Below are 27066 nucleotides of genomic sequence, written 5' to 3'. Positions count from 1 at the left end.
TCTTGGATCATGGGTAGGATGGACCGAATGGTTTCCATCTTGAACGATGGAACCCTTAGGAATTTGTTTAAGATTTTTAAATCTAAGATTGGTCTGAAAGTTCCCTCTTTCTTGGGAACCACAAACAGATTTGAATAAAACCCTTGCCCCTGTTCCGTCCGCGGAACTGAGTGGATCACTCCCATCACTAAGAGGTCTTGTACACATTGTAGAAATGCCTCTTTCTTTACTAGGTTTGTTGATAACCTTGACAGATGAAACCTCCCTTGTGGAGGAGAAGTTTTGAAATCCAGAAGGTATCCCTGAGATATAATCTCCAACGTCCAGGGATCCTGTACATCTCTTGCCCAAGCCTGGGCGAAGAGAGAGAGTCTGCCCCCCACTAGATCCGTCTCCGGAAAGGGGGCCCTGACTTCATGCTGTCTTAGGGGCGGAAGTAGGCTTTCTGGCCTGCTTGCCCTTGTTCCATGACTGGTTGCCTTTCCAACCCTGTCTGTAACGAGCAGTAGTTCCTTCCTGTTTTGGAGCGGAGGAAGTTGATGCTGCTCCTGCCTTGAAATTACGAAAGGCACGAAAATTAGACTGTTTGGCCTTCGATTTGGCCCTGTCCTGAGAAAGGGTGTGGCCCTTACCTCCAGTAATGTCAGCAATAATTTCCTTCAAGCCGGGCCCGAATAAGGTCTGCCCTTTGAAAGGAATGTTTAGTAATTTAGACTTAGAAGTTACATCTGCTGACCAGGACTTAAGCCAAAGCGCTCTGCGCATAGAAGAACACAGAGGCGCCACCATGGCCCAGTACCACCAAAACAAAGAAATACATATATAGAAGGCACTATATATACTCACAAACGTCAAGCACCCAGGTAGTGCTAGTGGGGCAGGCTGAAACTTCACAGTAGTTCAGCTCACTGATATACCTCCAAATAGATCCAGTCGGTGTTCCTTGAGAGCCTAAGATCCTATGCCTAGAAAAGAGAGAGGCAAACCAACATGGCCTAGTATTGTTTGAGCCCAGGGAGAATATAGCCCTAATGGGTATACTCACAGGAAACAAAGCACCTCCAGGTGCAATATCAGCAAGCTGGAACCATAAGTCGCCCAGTAGACAAACCACGGCAAGTGATCCTCCGCTTCCAGTAGTATAACGGTGGATAATAACCTGTTGTGGGGTTTCATACACCCCTCTCCTATCCACCGTTATACTACTGGAAGCGGAGGATCACTTGCCGTGGTTTGTCTACTGGGCGACTTATGGTTCCAGCTTGCTGATATTGCACCTGGAGGTGCTTTGTTTCCTGTGAGTATACCCATTAGGGCTATATTCTCCCTGGGCTCAAACAATACTAGGCCATGTTGGTTTGCCTCTCTCTTTTCTAGGCATAGGATCTTAGGCTCTCAAGGAACACCGACTGGATCTATTTGGAGGTATATCAGTGAGCTGAACTACTGTGAAGTTTCAGCCTGCCCCACTAGCACTACCTGGGTGCTTGACGTTTGTGAGTATATATAGTGCCTTCTATATATGTATTTCTTTGTTTTGGTGGTACTGGGCCATGGTGGCGCCTCTGTGTTCTTCTATTTGCAGTATCTAACCATCAGGACGACCATCCTTTGACAGAGTGCTGCCGCCAGATAGTGGGACTTGATTGATGAATGGACATTAACATACCTATACCTACTGTATAGTTCACTGTTCTGTTGTTTTATCCTGTTTTACTGTGTGTATTGTTTTATGTCTAGGTTCTAGACTATTTACCTATCTGATTTTTTGGCAACTGGGAGGCGCACCCTAAAGGGTGTGGTGTGCATTTGTGTATACCACTCCCCACATTATAAAGCGCTCTGCGCGCCTGTATGGCGAATCCGGAATTTTTAGCCGTAAGTTTGGTTAAATGCACTACGGCATCCGAAACAAACGCATTAGCCAGCTTAAGGGTTCTAATCTTGCTCAGAGACTCATCCAATGGTGCTGTGCGAATCGCCTCTTCCAGAGACTCAAACCAGAATGCCGCTGCAGCAGTGACAGGCGCAATGCATGCAAGAGGCTGTAATATAAAACCTTGTTGAATAAACATTTTCTTAAGATAACCCTCTAATTTTTTATCCATTGGATCTGAGAAAGCACAGCTATCCTCCACCGGGATAGTGGTACGCTTGGCTAAAGTAGAAACTGCTCACTCCACCTTAGGGACTGACTGCCATAAGTCTTGTGTGGTGGCGTCTATAGGGAACATTTTTCTAAATATCGGAGGAGGGGAAAAAGGCACACCGGGTCTATCCCACTCCTTACTAATAATCTCTGTAAGCCTCTTTGGTATAGGAAAAACGTCAGTACACACCGGCACCGCGTAGTATTTATCCAGCTTACATAATTTCTCTGGGATTGCCACCGTGTCACAATCATTCAGAGCCGCTAACACCTCCCCTAGCAACACGCGGAGGTTCTCAAGCTTAAATTTAAAATTTGAAATTTCTGAATCCGGTCTCCCCGAATCAGAACCGTCACCCACAGAATGAAGCTCTCCGTCCTCATGTTCTGCAAATTGTGACTCTCGTGTCATCGGCGCGCTCTGTCCTTAACCCAGAACTGTCGCGCTTGCCTCTTAACTCTGGCATATTGTATAATACTTCTTTCATAACATTAGCCATATCATGTAAAGTGATTTGTAAGGGCCTTGATGTACTTGGCGCCTCAATCTCACGCACCTCCCGAGCGGGAGACGAAGGTACTGACACGTGAGGAGAGTTAGACGGCATAACTGCCCCCTCGTTGTCTGGTGATAATTTTTTAAGCGGTACAGATTGATTTTTCAAAGTAACATCAATACAATTGGTACACATATTTCTATTGGGCTCCACAACGGCTTTTAAACATAATGAACAAGCAGATTCCTCTGTATCAGACATGTTTAAACAGACTAGCAATGAAGCTAGCAAGCTTGGAAAATACTTTCAATAAGTTTGCAAGCAATATAAAAAACGCTGCAGCGCTTTTAAAAAACACAGTTGAGTAACTAAAAAATAATTCAGTTATAGTCAACAATTCTTTAAATGTATTAATTAGCAGAGGATTGCACCCATTAGCAACCGGATGATTAACCCCTCAGTACCCAAAAAAAAACGGATATCAAATCAATATTAAACGTTTTTATCACAGTCTAACACACTGTCACAGGTCTGCTGTGACTGATTACCTCCCTCAAAAAACGAATTTTGAAGACCCCTGAGCTCTCTAGAGACGTCCTGGATCAAGGAGGAAGAAGCAGGAAGACTGTGCTAAATTTTAACTGCGCAACAAGGCGCTAAAAAGAGGCCCCTCCCGCTCATTTACAACAGTGGGAGACCTGATATAACTGTTTCTATGCAGAAATATACGTTAGCCATGTGGAAAAAAATTCATGCCCAAAGGATTTATCACCAAAGTACCTCACAAAACGAATAACATGCCAGTAAACGTTTTGAAAATAAACTTCTTTAAATGTCATGCAAAGTTATTACTAAGCCTGCAACCAGTCGCTACCACTGCAGATAAGGCTTAAGCATTATTTCAGTATTAATAGTATTTTCACAGTCAAATTCTAGTCCCTAGAAAATAACTCTACTGTGCATACATTTATCAGCCTGATACCAGTCACTACTACTGCATTTAAGGCTGTACTTACATCATACGGGTAACAGCAGTATTTTCTTAGTCAATTCCATTCCCAGAAAATATTGTACTGCACATACCTCATTTGCGGTGGACCCCGCATGCTATTCCCATGTTCTGAAGTTACCCCACTCCTCAGAATGTCGAGAACAGCCAGTGGATCTTAGTTACGCCTGCTAAGATCATAGAAAACGCAGGCAGTTTCTTCTTCCAAATACTGCCTGAGATAGAAAAACAGCACACTCCGGTGCCATTTAAAATAACAAACTTTTGATTGAAGAATAATTAAGTAAAAACTCCAACTCCTCCCGTGACCTCCTTCTTTGTTGAGGGTTGCAAGAGAATGACTGGGTATGACATGTGAGGGGAGGAGCTATATAGCAGCTCTGCTTGGGCGATCCTCTTGCAACTTCCTGTTGGGGAGGAGAATATATCCCATAAGTAATGGATGACCCGTGGACTGAACACACTTAACAAGAGAAACATCTTATTTTATTCAAAAAAACGGCACCCTTATACCCCAATGGCTGGGGCACTCACCACCTTCTATGACCCAGACAGTACAGAGATTTATGACTCCTCTCTGATAGTCCGGTCACGAAAGAGGGAATGAATCACATGCAATGCAGGACTGTCCCTGCTATGAGCGAAAGCGCGCCAAGCTTGTAAGCTGCATGGCTCTCAAAGTGAAAGTGAAACCAATATGTTCCATAACAGCCTATGAGCCTAACATCTCACACATAAAGCAGCATAAAATCAAATAAACATATAAGATTATCAATCCCCCCCCCGTTCAATAATTCCCCTGATACATTAACCCTTGATTCTGTAAAGATAAAAGGCGCCACACTGTGACCCTGTCTTTTGTGTTACCATTATGTAATAAAAAATGAAACGATTTTACCAGAATCTATACCGTGGAACAGGAACACGGCAATTCAAGTGTGACATGTTAGTAGCATCGCTCTTGACATGGACTTGAGAGAAGAAGCAGTCTGCGAAACTCATCAACGCCGATTGCTGTAGGAGCTGTTAATATGAGTCGGGATGGTATCGCAAAGGGAAGCTCCCTCTGCATCTCTGGACTCTAACGTTCACCCAGGCCCTCAAGTTAAGAAGCGTATAGGGCTACTTAAAACTCCTGTCCCATTTGCAAAGAGTAGTACCCTCCATAAGAGACAAAACAAATTCTGACACTTCTCTGTCAACCTCCTGGGACGAAAGGCAAACAATGACTGGGAGATGAGGGTAGTGGGAGTAGTATTTAAGCCTTTGGCTGGGGTGTCTTTGCCTCCTTCTGGTGGCCAGGTTCTTATTTCCCAAAAGTAATGAATGCAGCTGTGGACTCTTTCCAATTAGGAAGAAAAAGGGACAGAAAATTTTCGAAAATCTCTAGTAATCTGAAGATAGAACTTGAGAGCACACACAACCTCCCGGTTATGCCCCAGAAGATCTTAAAGAGAAGGATAAGACAGAACCAAGGAACGTCAATTCCCTAATTGATATAGTGGTCGACACTACCTTAGGATAAATTCCATTTCGGCACGAAGGAACACCGTATCCGCAAAAGAAATAAGGGAAAGGAAGGACACATTGCAGAGTCAAAACCTGTGAGCCCCCTCGAAACAAAACCTTCCAAGACAAAAAATAAATATCAATTAAGTGGATGCAGAACTCTAAGAACAGAATTAATGCTCCAAAGAAGAGCAACAGACTTGAACACATGCTTGATTCTGACTAAGGCCTGAACAAAAGATTGAATATCTGGGAAATCGGCCAGACGTCTATACAAAAGAATAAAAAAGAAGCAGAAAATTGGCCTTTCAGAGAACTGATGGATAAGTCCCTCTCCAGGTTCTCCTGAAGAAGAGACAGAATGTGAGGAACCCTCACCAAATTCCAAGAAAAATTGTTATCTTCACACCGGAAAAAAAAAATGTACGCCATATCCAAGGGTTATCTACAAGAAACCAGCTACGAGCCTGATCATACTAGAAATCACTTCCTCTGAAAGCTCGTCTAGACAAGACTAGGCGATCACTCTCCGAACAGACAGCTTCAGAGAGTCTAGGAAAGGATGTAAGCAAAAGATCCTGAAGTAGAAGGGACTACACTTTAGGAGCAACTCTACAGGGAAAGGAAGACATTCTTACCAGACCCGCAAAACAGAATCTGCAAAGCTAAGCTGGAACGAGTAGATTCATAAAAGTTGCCAGAATGACATGCAATATGAGGTGCCTGAACCCATAGAAGGATGCAAACTCACAACCTCTTACATGAGAAGTAGCTGAGCTAACCACTAAGCTACAACAGCAAGCCCGAAACCTGCTCCTGTGTGGTACCGACTATCAGCCGAGGAAGGAGGAAACCCGGGAAAACTAAGACAACTCCAAGACTAATATACAGGGGCTACCAAATGACCAATGCTCTCTCCCCTAGAATCTAAACAGCACAGAGAACCAACAGGGAGGTACGCGCCATCTGCATATAAGATGCAGAGGAAAAGCATGCCAATGAAACCTCCAATAAGGATTAGACTAAAAGCCTGTTAGTCTCCTAGGGCCGTTCGGATAAAGCACTTCAAAAAGTGCATCACGCTGTGGCCATGTAGATAAGGGGGCACCTATTCATGAATAAACCCCATGTAGCTACAGTCAAACAGTCCAAACGGCAACCACAGTTCAGACTTACAAAATAAAAACGTACCGCTCTGACCACTTCCCAGATATGCGGGGGGAAATAACAGCCACTCTTGACACCAAGGCTGACGCTGCATATCCTCAGAAAAAAACAGACCTTAGCCTACAATTGCAACCTGTCTCAACAAAACCATTATTGCCTTTGCTAGTTCCAGATGGACCCCATGTCCTAACATTGCCAGAACCTAAGCCGAAGATAAAAACGCTATAAACTAAAAAGGCACGCCAAAAAGACTGTACCAACGATCCTGTTGCTCTAATAATGCAGCCTGAGAAGGAAACAACAGTTACATAAATCCGTCAGAAAATAGGGAGCTCATAAATAGAAAAGAGGCTATATCTTCCCAATAAATAATTTTAATAAAAGTGAACCCAAACCCCTTAAGAAATAAAACCGGGTAGGGATATGAGTGTGGGGAAAGAAATACCACACTCCATAAAGCCTGTGTCTTTACACTATTTGACCCATGTCAGGCTAGGGAAGCGGCATAAATGGACGTCACTTGTCTTAACCCATGAATCTGCTCCACCGCATTATATCCCAAACTTGGATATATATAGAAATATAATAAAATACATACCCCTCCTGAGGATAGCAGGTCCCACTAGTTTCCTGATATCCCAGTCCTTCCACTGATACTTCTTGTTGAAATAAATATAAAAGGACTTACCCTCCAGGGTCTTCTGCTGTGGAGCAGTCACAGCAGCTCCAGGTCTGTTAGCCTCACCCGACCGCTGACAGGGACCTGAAGATACAAGAAAAACAGAGTAACCAACCCTGGTTTTCAATAGTGGGGTTAGTATACATTGTTGGAGTTAAAGTAAGGACTACCTCACCGACCTCCAACAGCTAAAAGCCACCATTACTCTAACTAAAGAGATTGACATGGACACAGCATTGCCACCATCCTTGCTTGCAGGGAAAAGTACCCATTAAAGGATTAAATACTTGATTTTCTTCAGACACTATCTTCACACACCCCCTACAAGGTACGAAGCAAAGAATGTTATGGGTAGTGGGAATGATACTTAACAGCTCTGCTGGGGTGTTCTTTGCTTCCCCCTATTGACCAGGAGTTGAATTCCAACTAGTAATTGAATGGATTCATGGACTCTCCATGTCATTGGAAAGAAATAGCAGTTTAGAGGATACTAATGACGCAGGAGCTTCCAGTGATTATCACTTACCTTCATCTCCTCTTTGTCCTGAGCTAGCCGGCTTATATACTCCTCCTTCTCCGTGTGACGCTGCTTCAGGATCGCCCTTTGTCTCTGGTACAGCGTTATGTACTCTCCTGCAGGATGACAAACCATTAGACTTACACATCAAATCTAACTGCTAAAATTGCTTGTGTTGCTAAAGTAAAAGCGCAGTGCTACATACTAATAGCAAATAATTCAGATAGCACTACTTTACAGCATTTCGTCAATGCGAAACATACTCATTATATAGTTTTTATTCATTAAAACTATATATATATATATATATATATATATATACACATACACACACATATATATATATATATATATATATATATATATATATATATATATATATATATATATATATATATATATATATATATATAAAACATAATTTATGTAAGAACTTACCTGATAAATTCATTTCTTTCATATTAGCAAGAGTCCATGAGCTAGTGACGTATGGGGATATACATTCCTACCAGGAGGGGCAAAGTTTCCCAAACCTCAAAATGCCTATAAATACACCCCTCACCACACCCACAATTCAGTTTAACGAATAGCCAAGAAGTGGGGTGATAAGAAAGGAGCGAAAGCATCAAATAAGGAATTGGAATAATTGTGCTTTATACAAAAAACATAATTTATGCTTACCTGATAAATTCCTTTCTTCTGTTGTGTGATCAGTCCACGGGTCATCATTACTTCTGGGATATAACTCCTCCCCAACAGGAAATGCAAGAGGATTCACCCAGCAGAGCTGCATATAGCTCCTCCCCTCTACGTCACTCCCAGTCATTCGACCAAGAATCAACGAGAAAGGAGAAACCAAGGGTGAAGTGGTGACTGGAGTATAATTTAAAAGATATTTACCTGCCTTAAAAACAGGGCGGGCCGTGGACTGATCACACAACAGAAGAAAGGAATTTATCAGGTAAGCATAAATTATGTTTTCTTCTGTTATGTGTGATCAGTCCACGGGTCATCATTACTTCTGGGATACCAATACCAAAGCAAAAGTACACGGATGACGGGAGGGATAGGCAGGCTCATTATACAGAAGGAACCACTGCCTGAAGAACCTTTCTCCCAAAAATAGCCTCCGAAGAAGCAAAAGTGTCAAATTTGTAAAATTTGGAAAAAGTATGAAGCGAAGACCAAGTTGCAGCCTTGCAAATCTGTTCAACAGAGGCCTCATTCTTAAAGGCCCAAGTGGAAGCCACAGCTCTAGTAGAATGAGCTGTAATTCTTTCAGGAGGCTGCTGTCCAGCAGTCTCATAGGCTAAACGAATTATGCTACGAAGCCAGAAGGAGAGAGAGGTAGCCGAAGCCTTATGACCTCTCCTCTGACCAGAGTACACGACAAACAGGGAAGACGTTTGTCGAAAATCCTTAGTTGCCTGCAAGTAGAACTTGAGGGCACGAACTACATCCAGATTGTGTAGAAGACGTTCCTTCTTTGAAGAAGGATTTGGACACAAGGATGGAACAACAATCTCTTGATTGATATTCCTGTTAGTGACTACCTTAGGTAAGAACCCAGGTTTAGTACGCAGAACTACCTTGTCTGAGTGAAAAATCAGATAAGGAGAATCACAATGTAAGGCTGATAACTCAGAGACTCTTCGAGCCGAGGAAATAGCCATTAAAAACAGAACTTTCCAAGATAACAATTTTATATCAATGGAATGAAGGGGTTCAAACGGAACACCCTGTAAAACGTTAAGAACTAAGTTTAAACTCCATGGCGGAGCAACAGTTTTAAACACAGGCTTGATCCTAGCTAAAGCCTGACAAAAGGCCTGGACGTCTGGATTTTCTGACAGACGCCTGTGTAACAAGATGGACAGAGCTGAGATCTGTCCCTTTAATGAGCTAGCCGATAAACCCTTTTCTAAACCTTCTTGTAGAAAGGACAATATCCTAGGAATCCTAACCTTACTCCAGGAGTAACCTTTGGATTCGCACCAGTATAGGTATTTACGCCATATCTTATGGTAAATCCTTCTGGTAACAGGCTTCCTAGCCTGTATCAGGGTATCAATAACCGACTCAGAAAAACCACGTTTTGATAAAATCAAGCGTTCAATTTCCAAGCAGTCAGCTTCAGAGAAGTTAGATTTTGATGTTTGAATGGACCCTGTATCAGAAGGTCCTGTCTTAGAGGTAGAGACCAAGGCGGACAGGATGACATGTCCACTAGATCTGCATACCAAGTCCTGCGTGGCCATGCAGGCGCTATTAGAATCACTGATGCTCTCTCCTGTTTGATTTTGGCAATCAATCGAGGAAGCAGCGGGAAGGGTGGAAACACATAAGCCATCCCGAAGTTCCAAGGTGCTGTCAAAGCATCTATCAGAACCGCTCCCGGATCCCTGGATCTGGACCCGTAGCGAGGAAGTTTGGCGTTCTGGCGAGACGCCATGAGATCTATCTCTGGTTTGCCCCAACGTCGAAGTATTTGGGCAAAGACCTCCGGATGAAGTTCCCACTCCCCCGGATGAAAAGTCTGGCGACTCAAGAAATCCGCCTCCCAGTTCTCCACTCCCGGGATGTGGATTGCTGACAGGTGGCAAGAGTGAGACTCTGCCCAGCGAATTATCTTTGATACTTCCATCATTGCTAGGGAGCTTCTTGTCCCTCCTTGATGGTTGATGTAAGCTACAGTCGTGATGTTGTCCGACTGAAACCTGATGAACCCCCGAGTTTTTAACTGGGGCCAAGCCAGAAGGGCATGGAGAACTGCTCTTAATTCCAGAATGTTTATTGGCAGGAGACTTTCCTCCTGATTCCATTGTCCCTGAGCCTTCAGAGAATTCCAGACAGCGCCCCAACCTAGTAGGCTGGCGTCTGTTGTTACAATTGTCCAGTCCGGCCTGCTGAATGGCATCCCCCTGGACAGATGTGGCCGAGAAAGCCACCATAGAAGAGAGTTTCTGGTCTCTTGATCCAGATTCAGAGTAGGGGACAAGTCTGAGTAATCCCCATTCCACTGACTCAGCATGCACAATTGCAGCGGTCTGAGATGTAGACGTGCAAAGGGTACTATGTCCATTGCTGCTACCATTAAGCCGATCACCTCCATGCATTGAGCTACTGACGGGAGTTGAATGGAATGAAGGACACGGCATGCATTTAGAAGCTTTGTTAATCTGTCTTCTGTCAGATAAATCTTCATTTCTACAGAATCTATAAGAGTCCCCAAGAATGGAACTCTTGTGAGAGGAAAAAGAGAACTCTTCTTTTCGTTCACTTTCCATCCATGCGACCTTAGAAATGCCAGAACTAACTCTGTATGAGACTTGGCAGTTTGAAAGCTTGAAGCTTGTATCAGAATGTCGTCTAGGTACGGAGCTACCGAAATTCCTCGCGGTCTTAGTACCGCCAGAAGGGCACCCAGAACCTTTGTGAAGATTCTTGGAGCCGTAGCCAATCCGAATGGAAGAGCTACAAACTGGTAATGCCTGTCTAAGAAGGCAAACCTTAGATACCGGTAATGATCTTTGTGAATCGGTATGTGAAGGTAAGCATCCTTTAAATCCACTGTGGTCATGTACTGACCCTTTTGGATCATGGGTAAGATTGTCCGAATAGTTTCCATTTTGAACGATGGAACTCTTAGGAATTTGTTTAGGATCTTTAAATCCAAGATTGGCCTGAAAGTTCCCTCTTTTTTGGGAACCACAAACAGGTTTGAGTAAAACCCTTGTCCTTGTTCCGACCGCGGAACCGGATGGATCACTCCCATTAATAACAGATCTTGTACACAGCGTAGAAACGCTTCTTTCTTTATCTGGTTTGTTGACAACCTTGACAGATGAAATCTCCCTCTTGGGGGAGAGAATTTGAAGTCTAGAAGGTATCCCTGAGATATGATCTCTAGCGCCCAGGGATCCTGAACATCTCTTGCCCAAGCCTGGGCGAAGAGAGAGAGTCTGCCCCCCATTAGATCCGGTCCCGGATCGGGGGCCCTCGGTTCATGCTGTCTTTGGGGCAGCAGCAGGTTTCCTGGCCTGCTTGCCCTTGTTCCAGGACTGGTTAGGTTTCCAGCCTTGTCTGTAACGAGCAACAGCTCCTTCCTGTTTTGGTGCAGTGGAAGTTGATGCTGCTCCTGCTTTGAAATTCCGAAAGGGACGAAAATTAGACTGTCTAGCCTTAGCTTTGGCTTTGTCTTGAGGCAGGGCGTGGCCCTTACCTCCTGTAATGTCAGCGATAATTTCTTTCAAACCGGGCCCAAATAAAGTTTGCCCCTTGAAAGGTATATTAAGTAATTTGGACTTAGAAGTTACATCAGCTGACCAGGATTTTAGCCACAGCGCCCTACGTGCCTGAATGGCGAATCCTGAGTTCTTAGCCGTAAGTTTGGTTAAATGTACTACGGCCTCCGAAATGAATGAATTAGCTAGTTTAAGGACTCTAAGCCTGTCCGTAATGTCGTCCAGCGTAGCTGAACTAAGGTTCTCTTCCAGAGACTCAATCCAAAATGCTGCCGCAGCCGTAATCGGCGCGATGCATGCAAGGGGTTGCAATATAAAACCTTGTTGAACAAACATTTTCTTAAGGTAACCCTCTAATTTTTTATCCATTGGATCTGAAAAAGCACAGCTATCCTCCACCGGGATAGTGGTACGCTTAGCTAAAGTAGAAACTGCTCCCTCCACCTTAGGGACCGTTTGCCATAAGTCCCGTGTGGTGGCGTCTATTGGAAACATCTTTCTAAATATTGGAGGGGGTGAGAACGGCACACCGGGTCTATCCCACTCCTTAGTAACAATTTCAGTTAGTCTCTTAGGTATAGGAAAAACGTCAGTACTCGCCGGTACCGCAAAGTATTTATCCAACCTACACAATTTCTCTGGTATTGCAACAGTGTTACAATCATTAAGAGCCGCTAAAACCTCCCCTAGTAATACACGGAGGTTCTCCAATTTAAATTTAAAATTTGAAATATCTGAATCCAATCTGTTTGGATCAGAACCATCACCCACAGAATGAAGCTCTCCGTCCTCATGCTCTGCAAGCTGTGACGCAGTATCAGACATGGCCCTAGTATTATCAGCGCACTCTGTTCTCACCCCAGAGTGATCACGCTTGCCTCTTAGTTCTGGTAATTTAGCCAAAACTTCAGTCATAACAGTAGCCATATCTTGTAATGTTATCTGTAATGGCCGCCCAGATGTACTAGGCGCCATAATATCACGCACCTCCCGGGCGGGAGATGCAGGTACTGACACGTGAGGCGAGTTAGTCGGCATAACTCTCCCCTCGCTGTTTGGTGAAATTTGTTCAATTTGTACAGATTGGCTTTTATTTAAAGTAGCATCAATACAGTTAGTACATAAATTTCTATTGGGCTCCACCTTGGCATTGGAACAAATGACACAGATATCTTCCTCTGAATCAGACATGTTTAACACACTAGCAATAAACTTGCAACTTGGTTACAATCTTATTTAACAAAAACGTACTGTGCCTCAAAGAAGCACTAAACGATTAAATGACAGTTGAAATAATGAACTGAAAGACAGTTATAGCATCAATCCTTAAAAACAACACAACTTTTAGCAAAGGTTTGTTCCCATTAGTAAAGTAACAATAATTAAATTTGAAACATAAAAATTACAGAGCAACGTTTTTAATCACAGTCAATATATAAGTCTCACAGCTCTGCTGAGAGAATCTACCTCCCTCCAAAGAAGTTTGAAGACCCCTGAGTTCTGTTAGAGATGAACCGGATCATGCAGGAAATACAAGAGTAACTGACTGGAAATTTTTGATGCGTAGCAAAGAGCGCCAAAAACGGCCCCTCCCCCTCACACACAGCAGTGAGAGAGAAACGAAACTGTCACAATTAAAACAAGCAACTGCCAAGTGGAAAAATAATGCCCAAATATTTATTCACTCAGTACCTCAGAAAATGCAAACGATTCTACATTCCAGCAAAAACGTTTAACATAATAAATACCTATTAAAAGGTTTAATGTACTTTTAACAGAGTAATTCCGGTGAAATACCATCCCCAGAATACTGAAGTGTAGAGTATACATACATGTCATTATAACGGTATGGCAGGATTTTCTCATCAATTCCATTCAGAAAATAAAAACTGCTACATACCTCAATGCAGATTCATCTGCCCGCTGTCCCCTGATCTGAAGCTTTTACCTCCCTCAGATGGCCGAGAAACAGCAATATGATCTTAACTACTCCGGTTAAAATCATAGTAAAAACTCTGGTAGATTCTTCTTCAAACTCTGCCAGAGAGGCAATAACACGCTCCGGTGCTATTGTAAAATAACAAACTTTTGATTGAAGTTATAAAAACTAAGTATAATCACCATAGTCCTCTCACACGTCCTATCTAGTCTTTGGGTGCAAGAGAATGACTGGGAGTGACGTAGAGGGGAGGAGCTATATGCAGCTCTGCTGGGTGAATCCTCTTGCATTTCCTGTTGGGGAGGAGTTATATCCCAGAAGTAATGATGACCCGTGGACTGATCACACATAACAGAAGAAAAATCATAACCACCACAAAAAGGGTGGGCCTCATGGACTCATGCTAATATGAAAGAAATGAATTTATCAGGTTTTCTTTCATGTAATTAGCAAGAGTCCATGAGCTAGTGACGTATGGGATAGCAGATACCCAAGATGTGGAACTTCCACGCAAGAGTCATTAGAGAGGGAGGGATAAAATAAAGACCGCCAATTCCGCTGAAAAAATAATCCACAACCCAAATCAAAAAGTTTTAATCTTATAATGAAAAAAACTGAAATTATGAGCAGAAGAATCAAACTGAAACAGCTGCCTGAAGTACTTTTCTACCAAAAACTGCTTCAGAAGAAGAAAAAACATCAAAATGGTAGAATTTAGTAAAAGTATGCAAAGAAGACCAAGTTGCTGCTTTGCAAATTTGATCAACAGAAGCTTCATTCCTAAAAGCCAAGGAAGTAGAAACTGACCTAGTAGAATGAGCCGTAATCCTCTGAGGCGGGGACTTACCCGACTCTACATAAGCAAAGACTTTAACGAAGATGCCAAGGAAATGGAAGAAGCCTTCTGACCTTTCCTGGAACCAGAAAAGATAACAAATAGACTAGAAGTCTTTCTAAAACCTTTAGTAGCTTAAACATAATATTTCAAAGCTCTTACTACATCCAAAGAATGTAAAGATTTCTCCATAGAATTCTTAGGATTAGGGCACAATGAAGGGACAACAATTTCTCTACTAATGTTGTCAGAATTCACAACCTTAGGTAAAAATTTAAATGAAGTCCGCAATACCGCCTTATCCTGATGAAAAATCAGAAAAGGAGATTCACAAGAAAGAGCAGATAACTCAGAAACTCTTCTAGCAGAAGAGATGGCTAAAAGGACCAACACTTTCCAAGAAAGTAATTTAATATCCAGAGAATGCATAGGTTCAAACGGAGGAGCCTGTAAAGCCCTCAGAACCAAATTAAGACTCCAAGGAGGAGAGATTGACTTAATGACAGGCTTGATACGAACCAAAGCCTGTACAAAACAATGAATATCAGGATGATTAGCAATCTTTCTGTGAAAAAGAACAGAAAGAGCAGAGATTTGACCTTTCAAAGAGCTTGCAGACAAACCCTTATCCAAACCATCCTGAAGAAACTGTAAAATTCTAGGAATTCTAAAAGAATGCCAAGAAAATTTATGAGAAGAACACCAAGAAATGTAAGTCTTCCAGACTCGGTAATAAATCTTTCTAGACACAGATTTACGAGCCTGTAACATAGTATTAATCACTGAGTCAGAGAAACCTCTATGACTAAGAATCAAGCGTTCAATCTCCATACCTTCAAATTTAATGATTTGAGATCCTGATGGAAAAATGGGCCTTGAGATAGAAGGTCTGGCCTTAACGGAAGTGTCCAAGGTTGGCAACTTGCCATCCGAACGAGATCCGCATACCAAAAGCTGTGAGGCCATGCTGGAGCCACCAGCAATACAAACGAACGTTCCATTAGAATTTTTGAAATCACTTTTGGAAGAAGAACTAGAGGCGGAAAGATATAAGCAGGTTAATAATTCCAAGGAAGCGACAACGCGCCCACTGCTTCCGCCTGAGGATCCCTGGATCTGGACAGATACCTGAGAAGTTTCTTGTTTAGATGAGAGGCCATCAGATCTATTTCTGGAAGTCCTCAGATTTGAACAATCTGAAGAAATACCTCTGGGTGAAGAGACCATTCGCCCGGATGTAACGTCTGGCGACTGAGATAATCCGCTTCCCAATTGTCTATACCTGGGATGTGAACCGCAGAGATTAGACAGGAGCTGGATTCCGCTCATACAAGTATCTGAGATACTTCTTTCATAGCCTGAGGACTGAGTCCCACCTTGATGATTGACATACACCACGGTTGTGACATTGTCTGTCTGAAAACAAATAAACAATTCTCTCTTCAGAAGAGGCCAGAACTGAAGAGCTCTGAAAATCACACGGAGTTCCAAAATGTTGATTGGTAATTTCACCTCCTGAAATTCCCAAACCCCCTGCACTGTCAGAGATCCCCATACAGCTCCCCAACCTGAAAGACTCGCATCTGTTGAGATCACAGTCCAGGTTGGACGAACAAAAGAGGCCCCTTGAATTAGACAATGGTGATTCAACCACCAAGTCAGAGAAGATCGAACATTGGAATTTAAGGATATTAATTGTGATATCTTTGTATAATCCCTGCACCACTGGTTCAGCATACAAAGCTGGAGAGGTCTCATGTGAAAACGAGCAAAAGGGATCGCGTCCGATGCAGCAGTCATGAGACCTAGAATTTCCATGCACAAAGCTACCGAAGGGAATGATTGAGACTGAAGGTTTCGACAAGTTGAAACCAACTTCAGACGTCTCTTTTCTGTTAGAGACAAAGTCATGGACACTGAATATATTTGAAAACCCAAAAAGGTTACCTTTGTCTGAGGAATCAAGGAACTCTTTGGTAAATTGATCCTCCAACCATGTCTTTGAAGAAACAACACAAGTTGATTCGTATGAGATTCTGCAGAATGTAAAGACTGAGCAAGTACCAAGATATCGTCCAAATAAGGAAATACCGCAATACCCTGTTCCCTTATTACAGAGAGAAGGGCACCAAGAACCTTTGAAAAGATCCTTGGAGCTGTTGCTAGGCCAAACGGAAGGGCAACAAACTGGTAATGCTTGTCTAGAAAAGAGAATCTCAGGAACTGATAGTGATCTGGATGAATTGGAATATGAAGATATGCATCCTGTAAGTCTATTGTAGACATATAATGCCCTTGCTGAACAAAAGGCAGAATAGTCCTTATAGTCACCATTTTGAATGTTGGTATCCTTACATAACGATTCAATATTTTTAGATCCAGAACTGGTCTGAAGGAATTCTCCTTCTTTGGTACAATGAATAGATTTGAGTAAAACCCCAGACCCCGTTCCAGAACTGGAACTGGCACAATTACCCCAGCCAACTCTAGGTCTGAAACACATTTCAGAAACGCCTGAGCCTTCACTGGGTTTATTGGAATGCGTGAGAGAAAAAAATCTTCTCACAGGCGGCCTTACCTTGAAACCTATTCTGTACCCTTGTGAAAATTTTTTCTGAATCTAAAGACTGTGAATCGAATTGACCCAAATATCTATGAAAAATCGTAACCTGCCCCCTAACAGCTGTGCTGGATTTATTCCAGACTGGAGAAGGTTTCCAAATGGAAACCGTTCCTTTAGAGGAAGGGTCAGGCTTCTGTTCCTTATTCTGACGAAAGGAACGAAAACGATTAGCAGCCCTATATTTGCCTTTAGATTTTTTGTCCTGAGGCAAAAAAGTTCCTTTCCCCCCAGTAACAGTTGAAATTATAGAATCCAACTGTGAACCAAATAATTTATTACCTTGGAAAGAAAGAGAAAGCAATGTTGACTTAGAAGTCATATCTGCATTCCAAGATATAAGCCATAAAGCTCTTCTAGATAAAATAGCTAAAGACATATATCTGACATCAATTCTAATGATATAAAAAATGGCATCACAAACAAAGTTATTATCATGTTGAAGAAGTTTAACAATGCTATAAGCATTATGATCTGACACTTGTTGCGCTAAAGCCTCCAACCAGAAAGTGGAAGCTGCTGCAACATCAGCCAAAGAAATAGCAGGTCTAAGAAGATTACCTGAAATAAATAAGCTCTCCTATCTAAAGGATCCTTAAAGGAAGTACTATCCGCCGTAGGAATAGTAGTACGTTTAGCTAGAGTAGAGATAGCTCCATCAACTTTAGGGATTTTGTCCCAAAATTCTAATCTATCAGATGGCACAGGGTACAATTTCTTAAACCTTGGAGGAGTAAATGAAGTACCCAGACTATTCCATTCCCTAGAAATTACTTCTGAAATAGCATCAGGAACTGGAAAAACGTCTGGAATAACTACATGAGGCTTAAAAAACGAATTTAAACGCTTAATAGATTTAGTATCAAGAGGACTCGACTCCTCCATATCTAATGCAATCAACACTTCTTTAAGTAAAGAATGAATAAACTCCATATTAAGTAAATATGAAGATTTATCAGTGTCAATATCTGAGGCAGAATCTTCTGAACCAGATAGATCCTCATCAGAAACCGATAAGTCAGAATGATGGCGGTCAGTTAAAAATTCATCTGAAATATGAGAAGTTTTAGAAGACCTTTTACCTTTACTGGAAGGAGGAATAACAGACAGAGCCTTCCTAATAGAATTAGAAACAAATTCTTTTACATTAACAGGGACATCCTGAACATTAGATGTTGAAGGAAAAACAACAGATAAAGGATTATTACTAATGGAGACATTATCTGCGTTAGAAAGTTTATCATTTATCAACCAACACAAACTACAGCTGGAGGAACAGTTACCAAAAGTTTACAACAAATGCACTTAGCTTTGGTAGAACCAGCATCAGGCAGCGTCTTTCCAGAAGTAGATTCTGATCCAGGGTCAGGTTGTGACATCTTGCAATATGTAATAGAAAAAAACAGAATTTATGTTTACCTGATAAATTACTTTCTCCAACGGTGTGTCCGGTCCACGGCGTCATCCTTACTTGTGGGATATTCTCCTCCCCAACAGGAAATGGCAAAGAGCCCAGCAAAGCTGGTCACATGATCCCTCCTAGGCTCCGCCTACCCCAGTCATTCGACCGACGTTAAGGAGGAATATTTGCATAGGAGAAACCATATGGTACCGTGGTGACTGTAGTTAAAGAAAATAAATTATCAGACCTGATTAAAAAAACCAGGGCGGGCCGTGGACCGGACACACCGTTGGAGAAAGTAATTTATCAGGTAAACATAAATTCTGTTTTCTCCAACATAGGTGTGTCCGGTCCACGGCGTCATCCTTACTTGTGGGAACCAATACCAAAGCTTTAGGACACGGATGAAGGGAGGGAGCAAATCAGGTCACCTAAATGGAAGGCACCACGGCTTGCAAAACCTTTCTCCCAAAAATAGCCTCAGAAGAAGCAAAAGTATCAAACTTGTAAAATTTGGTAAAAGTGTGCAGTGAAGACCAAGTCGCTGCCCTACATATCTGATCAACAGAAGCCTCGTTCTTGAAGGCCCATGTGGAAGCCACAGCCCTAGTGGAATGAGCTGTGATTCTTTCGGGAGGCTGCCGTCCGGCAGTCTCGTAAGCCAATCTGATGATGCTTTTAATCCAAAAAGAGAGAGAGGTAGAAGTTGCTTTTTGACCTCTCCTTTTACCAGAATAAACAACAAACAAGGAAGATGTTTGTCTAAAATCCTTTGTAGCATCTAAATAGAATTTTAGAGCGCGAACAACATCCAAATTGTGCAACAAACGTTCCTTCTTTGAAACTGGTTTCGGACACAGAGAAGGTACGATAATCTGCTGGTTAATGTTTTTGTTAGAAACAACTTTTGGAAGAAAACCAGGTTTAGTACGTAAAACCACCTTATCTGCATGGAACACCAGATAAGGAGGAGAACACTGCAGAGCAGATAATTCTGAAACTCTTCTAGCAGAAGAGATTGCAACTAAAAACAAAACTTTCCAAGATAATAACTTAATATCAACGGAATGTAAGGGTTCAAACGGAACCCCCTGAAGAACTGAAAGAACTAAATTGAGACTCCAAGGAGGAGTCAAAGGTTTGTAAACAGGCTTAATTCTAACCAGAGCCTGAACAAAGGCTTGAACATCTGGCACAGCTGCCAGCTTTTTGTGAAGTAACACAGACAAGGCAGAAATCTGTCCCTTCAGGGAACTTGCAGATAATCCTTTTTCTAATCCTTCTTGAAGGAAGGATAGAATCTTAGGAATCTTAACCTTGTCCCAAGGGAATCCTTTAGATTCACACCAACAGATATATTTTTTCCAAATTTTGTGGTAAATCTTTCTAGTTACAGGCTTTCTGGCCTGAACAAGAGTATCGATAACAGAATCTGAGAACCCTCGCTTCGATAAGATCAAGCGTTCAATCTCCAAGCAGTCAGCTGGAGTGAAACCAGGTTCGGATGTTCGAACGGACCCTGAACAAGAAGGTCTCGTCTCAAAGGTAGCTTCCAAGGTGGAGCCGATGACATATTCACCAGATCTGCATACCAAGTCCTGCGTGGCCACGCAGGAGCTATCAAGATCACCGACGCCCTCTCCTGATTGATCCTGGCTACCAGCCTGGGGATGAGAGGGAACGGCGGGAACACATAAGCTAGTTTGAAGGTCCAAGGTGCTACTAGTGCATCCACTAGAGCCGCCTTGGGATCCCTGGATCTGGACCCGTAGCAAGGAACTTTGAAGTTCTGACGAGAGGCCATCAGATCCATGTCTGGAATGCCCCACAGCTGAGTGACTTGGGCAAAGATTTCCGGATGGAGTTCCCACTCCCCCGGATGCAATGTCTGACGACTCAGAAAATCCGCTTCCCAATTTTCCACTCCTGGGATGTGGATAGCGGACAGGTGGCAGGAGTGAGACTCCGCCCATAGAATGATTTTGGTCACTTCTTCCATCGCTAGGGAACTCCTTGTTCCCCCCTGATGGTTGATGTACGCAACAGTTGTCATGTTGTCTGATTGAAACCGTATGAACTTGGCCCTCGCTAGCTGAGGCCAAGCCTTGAGAGCATTGAATATCGCTCTCAGTTCCAGAATATTTATCGGTAGAAGAGATTCTTCCCGAGACCAAAGACCCTGAGCTTTCAGGGATCCCCAGACCGCGCCCCAGCCCATCAGACTGGCGTCGGTCGTGACAATGACCCACTCTGGTCTGCGGAATGTCATCCCTCGTGACAGGTTGTCCAGGGACAGCCACCAACGGAGTGAGTCTCTGGTCCTCTGATTTACTTGTATCTTCGGAGACAAGTCTGTATAATCCCCATTCCACTGACTGAGCATGCACAGTTGTAATGGTCTTAGATGAATGCGCGCAAAAGGAACTATGTCCATAGCCGCTACCATCAACCCGATCACTTCCATGCACTGAGCTATGGAAGGAAGAGGAACGGAATGAAGTATCCGACAAGAGTCTAGAAGCTTTGTTTTTCTGGCCTCTGTCAGAAATATCCTCATTTCTAAGGAGTCTATTATTGTTCCCAAGAAGGGAACCCTTGTTGACGGAGATAGAGAACTCTTTTCCACGTTCACTTTCCATCCGTGAGATCTGAGAAAGGCCAGGACGATGTCCGTGTGAGCCTTTGCTTGAGGAAGGGACGACGCTTGAATCAGAATGTCGTCCAAGTAAGGTACCACAGCAATGCCCCTTGGTCTTAGCACAGCTAGAAGGGACCCTAGTACCTTTGTGAAAATCCTTGGAGCAGTGGCTAATCCGAAAGGAAGCGCCACGAACTGGTAATGCTTGTCCAGGAATGCGAACCTTAGGAACCGATGATGTTCCTTGTGGATAGGAATATGTAGATACGCATCCTTTAAATCCACCGTGGTCATGAATTGACCTTCCTGGATGGAAGGAAGAATAGTTCGAATGGTTTCCATCTTGAACGATGGAACCTTGAGAAACTTGTTTAAGATCTTGAGATCTAAGATTGGTCTGAACGTTCCCTCTTTTTTGGGAACTATGAACAGATTGGAGTAGAACCCCATCCCTTGTTCTCTTAATGGAACAGGATGAATCACTCCCATTTTTAACAGGTCTTCTACACAATGTAAGAATGCCTGTCTTTTTATATGGTCTGAAGACAACTGAGACCTGTGGAACCTCCCCCTTGGGGGAAGTCCCTTGAATTCCAGAAGATAACCTTGGGAGACTATTTCTAGCGCCCAAGGATCCAGAACATCTCTTGCCCAAGCCTGAGCGAAGAGAGAGAGTCTGCCCCCCACCAGATCCGGTCCCGGATCGGGGGCCAACATTTCATGCAGTCTTGGTAGCAGTGGCAGGTTTCTTGGCCTGCTTTCCCTTGTTCCAGCCTTGCATTGGTCTCCAAGCTGGCTTGGCTTGAGAAGTATTACCCTCTTGCTTAGAGGACGTAGCACCTCGGGCTGGTCCGTTTCTACGAAAGGGACGAAAATTAGGTTTATTTTTTGCCTTGAAAGGCCGATCCTGAGGAAGGGCGTGGCCCTTACCCCCAGTGATATCAGAGATAATCTCTTTCAAGTCAGGGCCAAACAGCGTTTTCCCCTTGAAAGGAATGTTAAGTAGCTTGTTCTTGGAAGACGCATCAGCCGACCAAGATTTCAACCAAAGCGCTCTGCGCGCCACAATAGCAAACCCAGAATTCTTAGCCGCTAACCTAGCCAATTGCAAAGTGGCGTCTAGGGTGAAAGAATTAGCCAATTTGAGAGCATTGATTCTGTCCATAATCTCCTCATAAGGAGGAGAATCACTATCGACCGCCTTTATCAGCTCATCGAACCAGAAACATGCGGCTGTAGCGACAGGGACAATGCATGCAATTGGTTGTAGAAGGTAACCCTGCTGAACAAACATCTTTTTAAGCAAACCTTCTAATTTTTTATCCATAGGATCTTTGAAAGCACAACTATCCTCTATGGGTATAGTGGTGCGTTTGTTTAAAGTGGAAACCGCTCCCTCGACCTTGGGGACTGTCTGCCATAAGTCCTTTCTGGGGTCGACCAAAGGAAACAATTTTTTAAATATGGGGGGAGGGACGAAAGGAATACCGGGCCTTTCCCATTCTTTATTAACAATGTCCGCCACCCGCTTGGGTATAGGAAAAGCTTCTGGGAGCCCCGGCACCTCTAGGAACTTGTCCATTTTACATAGCTTCTCTGGGATGACCAACTTGTCACAATCATCCAGAGTGGATAATACCTCCTTAAGCAGAATGCGGAGATGTTCCAACTTAAATTTAAATGCAATCACATCAGGTTCAGCCTGTTGAGAAATGTTCCCTGAATCAGTAATTTCTCCCTCAGACAAAACCTCCCTGGCCCCATCAGACTGGGTTAGGGGCCCTTCAGAGATATTAGTATCAGCGTTGCCATGCTCTTCAGTATCTAAAACAGAGCAGCCGCGCTTACGCTGACAAGTGTTCATTTGGGCTAAAATGTTTTTGACAGAATTATCCATTACAGCCGTTAATTGTTGCATAGTAAGGAGTATTGGCGCGCTAGATGTACTAGGGGCCTCCTGAGTGGGCAAGACTCGTGTAGACGAAGGAGGGAATGATGCAGTACCATGCTTACTCCCCTCACTTGAGGAATCATCTTGGGCATCATTGTCATTATCACATAAATCACATTTATTTAAATGAATAGGAATTCTGGCTTCCCCACATTCAGAACACAGTCTATCTGGTAGTTCAGACATGTTAAACAGGCATAAACTTGATAACAAAGTACAAAAACGTTTTAAAATAAAACCGTTACTGTCACTTTAAATTTTAAACTGAACACACTTTATTACTGCAATTGCGAAAAAACATGAAGGAATTGTACAAAATTCACCAAATTTTCACCACAGTGTCTTAAAGCCTTAAAAGTATTGCACACCAAATTTGGAAGCTTTAACCCTTAAAATAACGGAACCGGAGCCGTTTTAAACTTTAACCCCTTTACAGTCCCTGGTATCTGCTTTGCTGAGACCCAACCAAGCCCAAAGGGGAATACGATACCAAATGACGCCTTCAGAAAGTCTTTTCTAAGTATCAGAGCTCCTCACACATGCGACTGCATGCCATGCCTCTCAAAAACAAGTGCGCCACACCGGCGCGAAAATGAGGCTCTGCTTATGCTTTGGGAAAGTCCCTAAGTAATAAGGTGTCTAATACAGTGCCTGCCGATATTCTTATATCAAAATACCCAGATAAAATGATTCCTCAAGGCTAAATATGTGTTAATAATGAATCGATTTAGCCCAGAAAAGTCTACAGTCTTAATAAGCCCTTGTGAAGCCCTTATTTATGATCGTAATAAACATGGCTTACCGGATCCCATAGGGAAAATGACAGCTTCCAGCATTACATCGTCTTGTTAGAATGTGTCATACCTCAAGCAGCAAGAGACTGCATACTGTTCCCCCAACTGAAGTTAGTAGCTCTCAACAGTCCTGTGTGGAACAGCCATGGATTTTAGTTACGGTTGCTAAAATCATTTTCCTCATACAAACAGAAATCTTCATCTCTTTTCTGTTTCTGAGTAAATAGTACATACCAGCACTATTTCAAAATAACAAACTCTTGATTGAATAATAAAAACTACAGTTAAACACTAAAAAACTCTAAGCCATCTCCGTGGAGATGTTGCCTGTACAACGGCAAAGAGAATGACTGGGGTAGGCGGAGCCTAGGAGGGATCATGTGACCAGCTTTGCTGGGCTCTTTGCCATTTCCTGTTGGGGAGGAGAATATCCCACAAGTAAGGATGACGCCGTGGACCGGACACACCTATGTTGGAGAAACAACATATAAAGCAAAATTATCAAATTCCTTAAATGACAGTTTCAGGAATGGGAAAAAATGCAAAATAAACAAGCCTCTAGCAACCAGAAGCAATGAAAAAGTGAGACTTAAATAATGTGAAAAAAGTGGAGACAAGTATGACGCCCATATTTTTTGGCGCCAAGAATGACGCCCACATTATTGGCGCCAAGTACAACGCCCATATTTTTTGGCGCCAAGTATGACGCCACATCCTCTGGCGCCGAAAACAACGCCCACATTTTTTTGCGCAAAAAAACGTCTGTAACACATATACGTCAAAAAATTACGCAACCACGAACAAACTTCCGGCGTCTACTATGGTGCCGGAAATGACAAAATTTTGCGCCAAGAATGACGCAATAAATTGAAGCATTTTCTGCCCCCGTGAGCCTAACAGCCGGCAGGGAAAAAAGTCTATTGAAATTTTTTTTTAAAAAATATTTATTCATATGCATTATCCCAAATAATGAAACTGACAGTCTGAATGAAGAAATACTGATTATCCTGAATCATGGCAAATATAAGTTTAAACACATATATTTAGAACTTTACATATAAAGTGCCCAACCATAGCTTAGAGTGTCATAAATAAAATAAGACTTACTTAACCTAAGACACTCATCTACATATAGTAGATAGCCAAACCAGTACTGAAACGAGAATCAGTAGAGGTAATGGTATATAAGAGTATATCGTCGATCTGAAAAGGGAGGTAGGAGAAGAAATCTCTACGACCGATAACAGAGAACCTATGAAATAGATCCCCTAGAGGAAGACCATGGTATTCAAATAGGCAATACTCTCTTCACATCCCTCTGACATTCACTGCACTCTGAGAGGAAAACCGGGCTTCAGCCTGCTGCAAAGCGCATATCAACGTAGAATCTAGCACAAACTTACTTCACCACCTCCATGGGAGGCAAAGTTTGTAAAACTGAATTGTGGGTGTGGTGAGGGGTGTATTTATAGGCATTTTGAGGTTTGGGAAACTTTGCCCCTCCTGGTAGGAATGTATATCCCCATTTGTCACTAGCTCATGGACTCTTGCTAATTACATGAAATATATATATATATATATACACACACACACACACACACACACACACATACATCTTGGGGAGAATCTTCTTTTCAATGAGGGAAATCCCACCTTGGACGAAGCAGCCGAGATTACAGGCATTTGAGGAACTGTCACACATGCTGTTATAATTGGACAATATTGTGGACAGCCTTATACTCCACTTATGCTGGACTGTTTTGGATACCAAGTTATATAAGTAATATTTACTGGTGGCCAATTAATATAGATTCTTATTGGATGATTTATGATTTGATAATACATACACACACATATATATATATATATATATATATATATATATATATATATATATGTTAGAAAAAACACAATAGATAGAGGCGCCAATGGTGCAGATCAATGGTGAATCTTGATAACTTCAGACAAGAAGTAACCACAGGGTACTCACTTGTGGAAAAGGCAATCAATCATGCCTATAAGAGACAGGCTGGATTTCTACAGCAGTCCAGCTAGCTGATTAGTGTCCAACAGACAGCTCCAGAATGCAGGGGGACATCAGGCCCAGTGTACACACTAAAGAGGTGTATAGGCAGGATACCAGGGTCAGGGATTCGTTCCCTGATAGTAGCGTAGCCCCACGATATACTAGACACTCAGAGTTGGTAAAATAAAAACAAATTTATTTAAAATTGTAAAATACACAACTCATATTTGTGCCAGTAAAAACTTGGACAAGCAGAGAAACAATGCAACGCGTTTCTCAGTAAAACGGTTTCATCAGGCATGTCTCATCTGTTTGTTTCATCCTTATATAGGGCTACGCTACTAAGTTAGGTTCCTGCCTATACACCTCTTTGTTTACTTCTTTTCTGAAGTTATCAAGATTCACCATTGATCTGCACCATTGGCGCCTCTATCTATTGTGTTTTTTCTAACAGATTGTCTTCTCCTGTATGCTGTTAGAGAGCTGCCTACTGAACACTTTTTCATCACGTCTACATCCCTTTTCTCTGGGGAATCTCCATCAAGCTGATAATATCTGGACTTTTTCCTGCATGTATGTTTTGGTGGTAATATCCCACTCATTATAGTAATTTGAGACAGATTGCCTTCACATTTTTCATTGCTCTTTTTGAATTTTTTATTTTTAATTGATATATATCTAATTCACTTAGGATTTACTCCTTTGTACATATATAAATACTTTGCTGTTTACAATTTATAGCGCCTCCTAGAGGATTTCAGGGAGCATATGATTATTTGTACATCAAAATGTGTGGAGATTTTTTAATTTTTTATTTCTATACAAAGTTAAAAGAAGAAGAGGTTATCCTCATAAATTAGGGCCTTTCAGTATAGTTATATAACTATGAGGTGAATGTAGGGGCTGCCATTAGCCTCTATAAAAATAAATACACAGTGATCACTATTACCACGGTGACCACCTGGCGATTAAAACCTCTATATTGGTTTTACTTTAATGAGGGGTTCAGGGCTTTAAAACAAGGTGTCATGGGGATGTCTAGGCCTTTTTTATTGGATCATTTGTATTAAGAACATAAAATACAAGAATA

General features: G+C 42.4%; 1 protein-coding gene across 1 annotated transcript in view; it reads right to left on the bottom strand.

The window, feature by feature from the left end:
- GOLGA2 (golgin A2) overlaps positions 1–27066 on the bottom strand; it is a 290650-nt gene that overhangs the window by 33999 nt on the left and 229585 nt on the right. The window contains exon 25 of the mRNA XM_053695478.1: positions 7537–7643. Within this exon, the coding sequence (XP_053551453.1) occupies positions 7537–7643 (107 nt within the window). The remainder of the gene's footprint in view (positions 1–7536; positions 7644–27066) is intronic.

This window comes from Bombina bombina, chromosome 12, assembly GCF_027579735.1.
Source record: "Bombina bombina isolate aBomBom1 chromosome 12, aBomBom1.pri, whole genome shotgun sequence".
NCBI lineage: Eukaryota > Metazoa > Chordata > Amphibia > Anura > Bombinatoridae > Bombina > Bombina bombina.
This window is presented reverse-complemented; position numbering and strand designations above follow the sequence as displayed.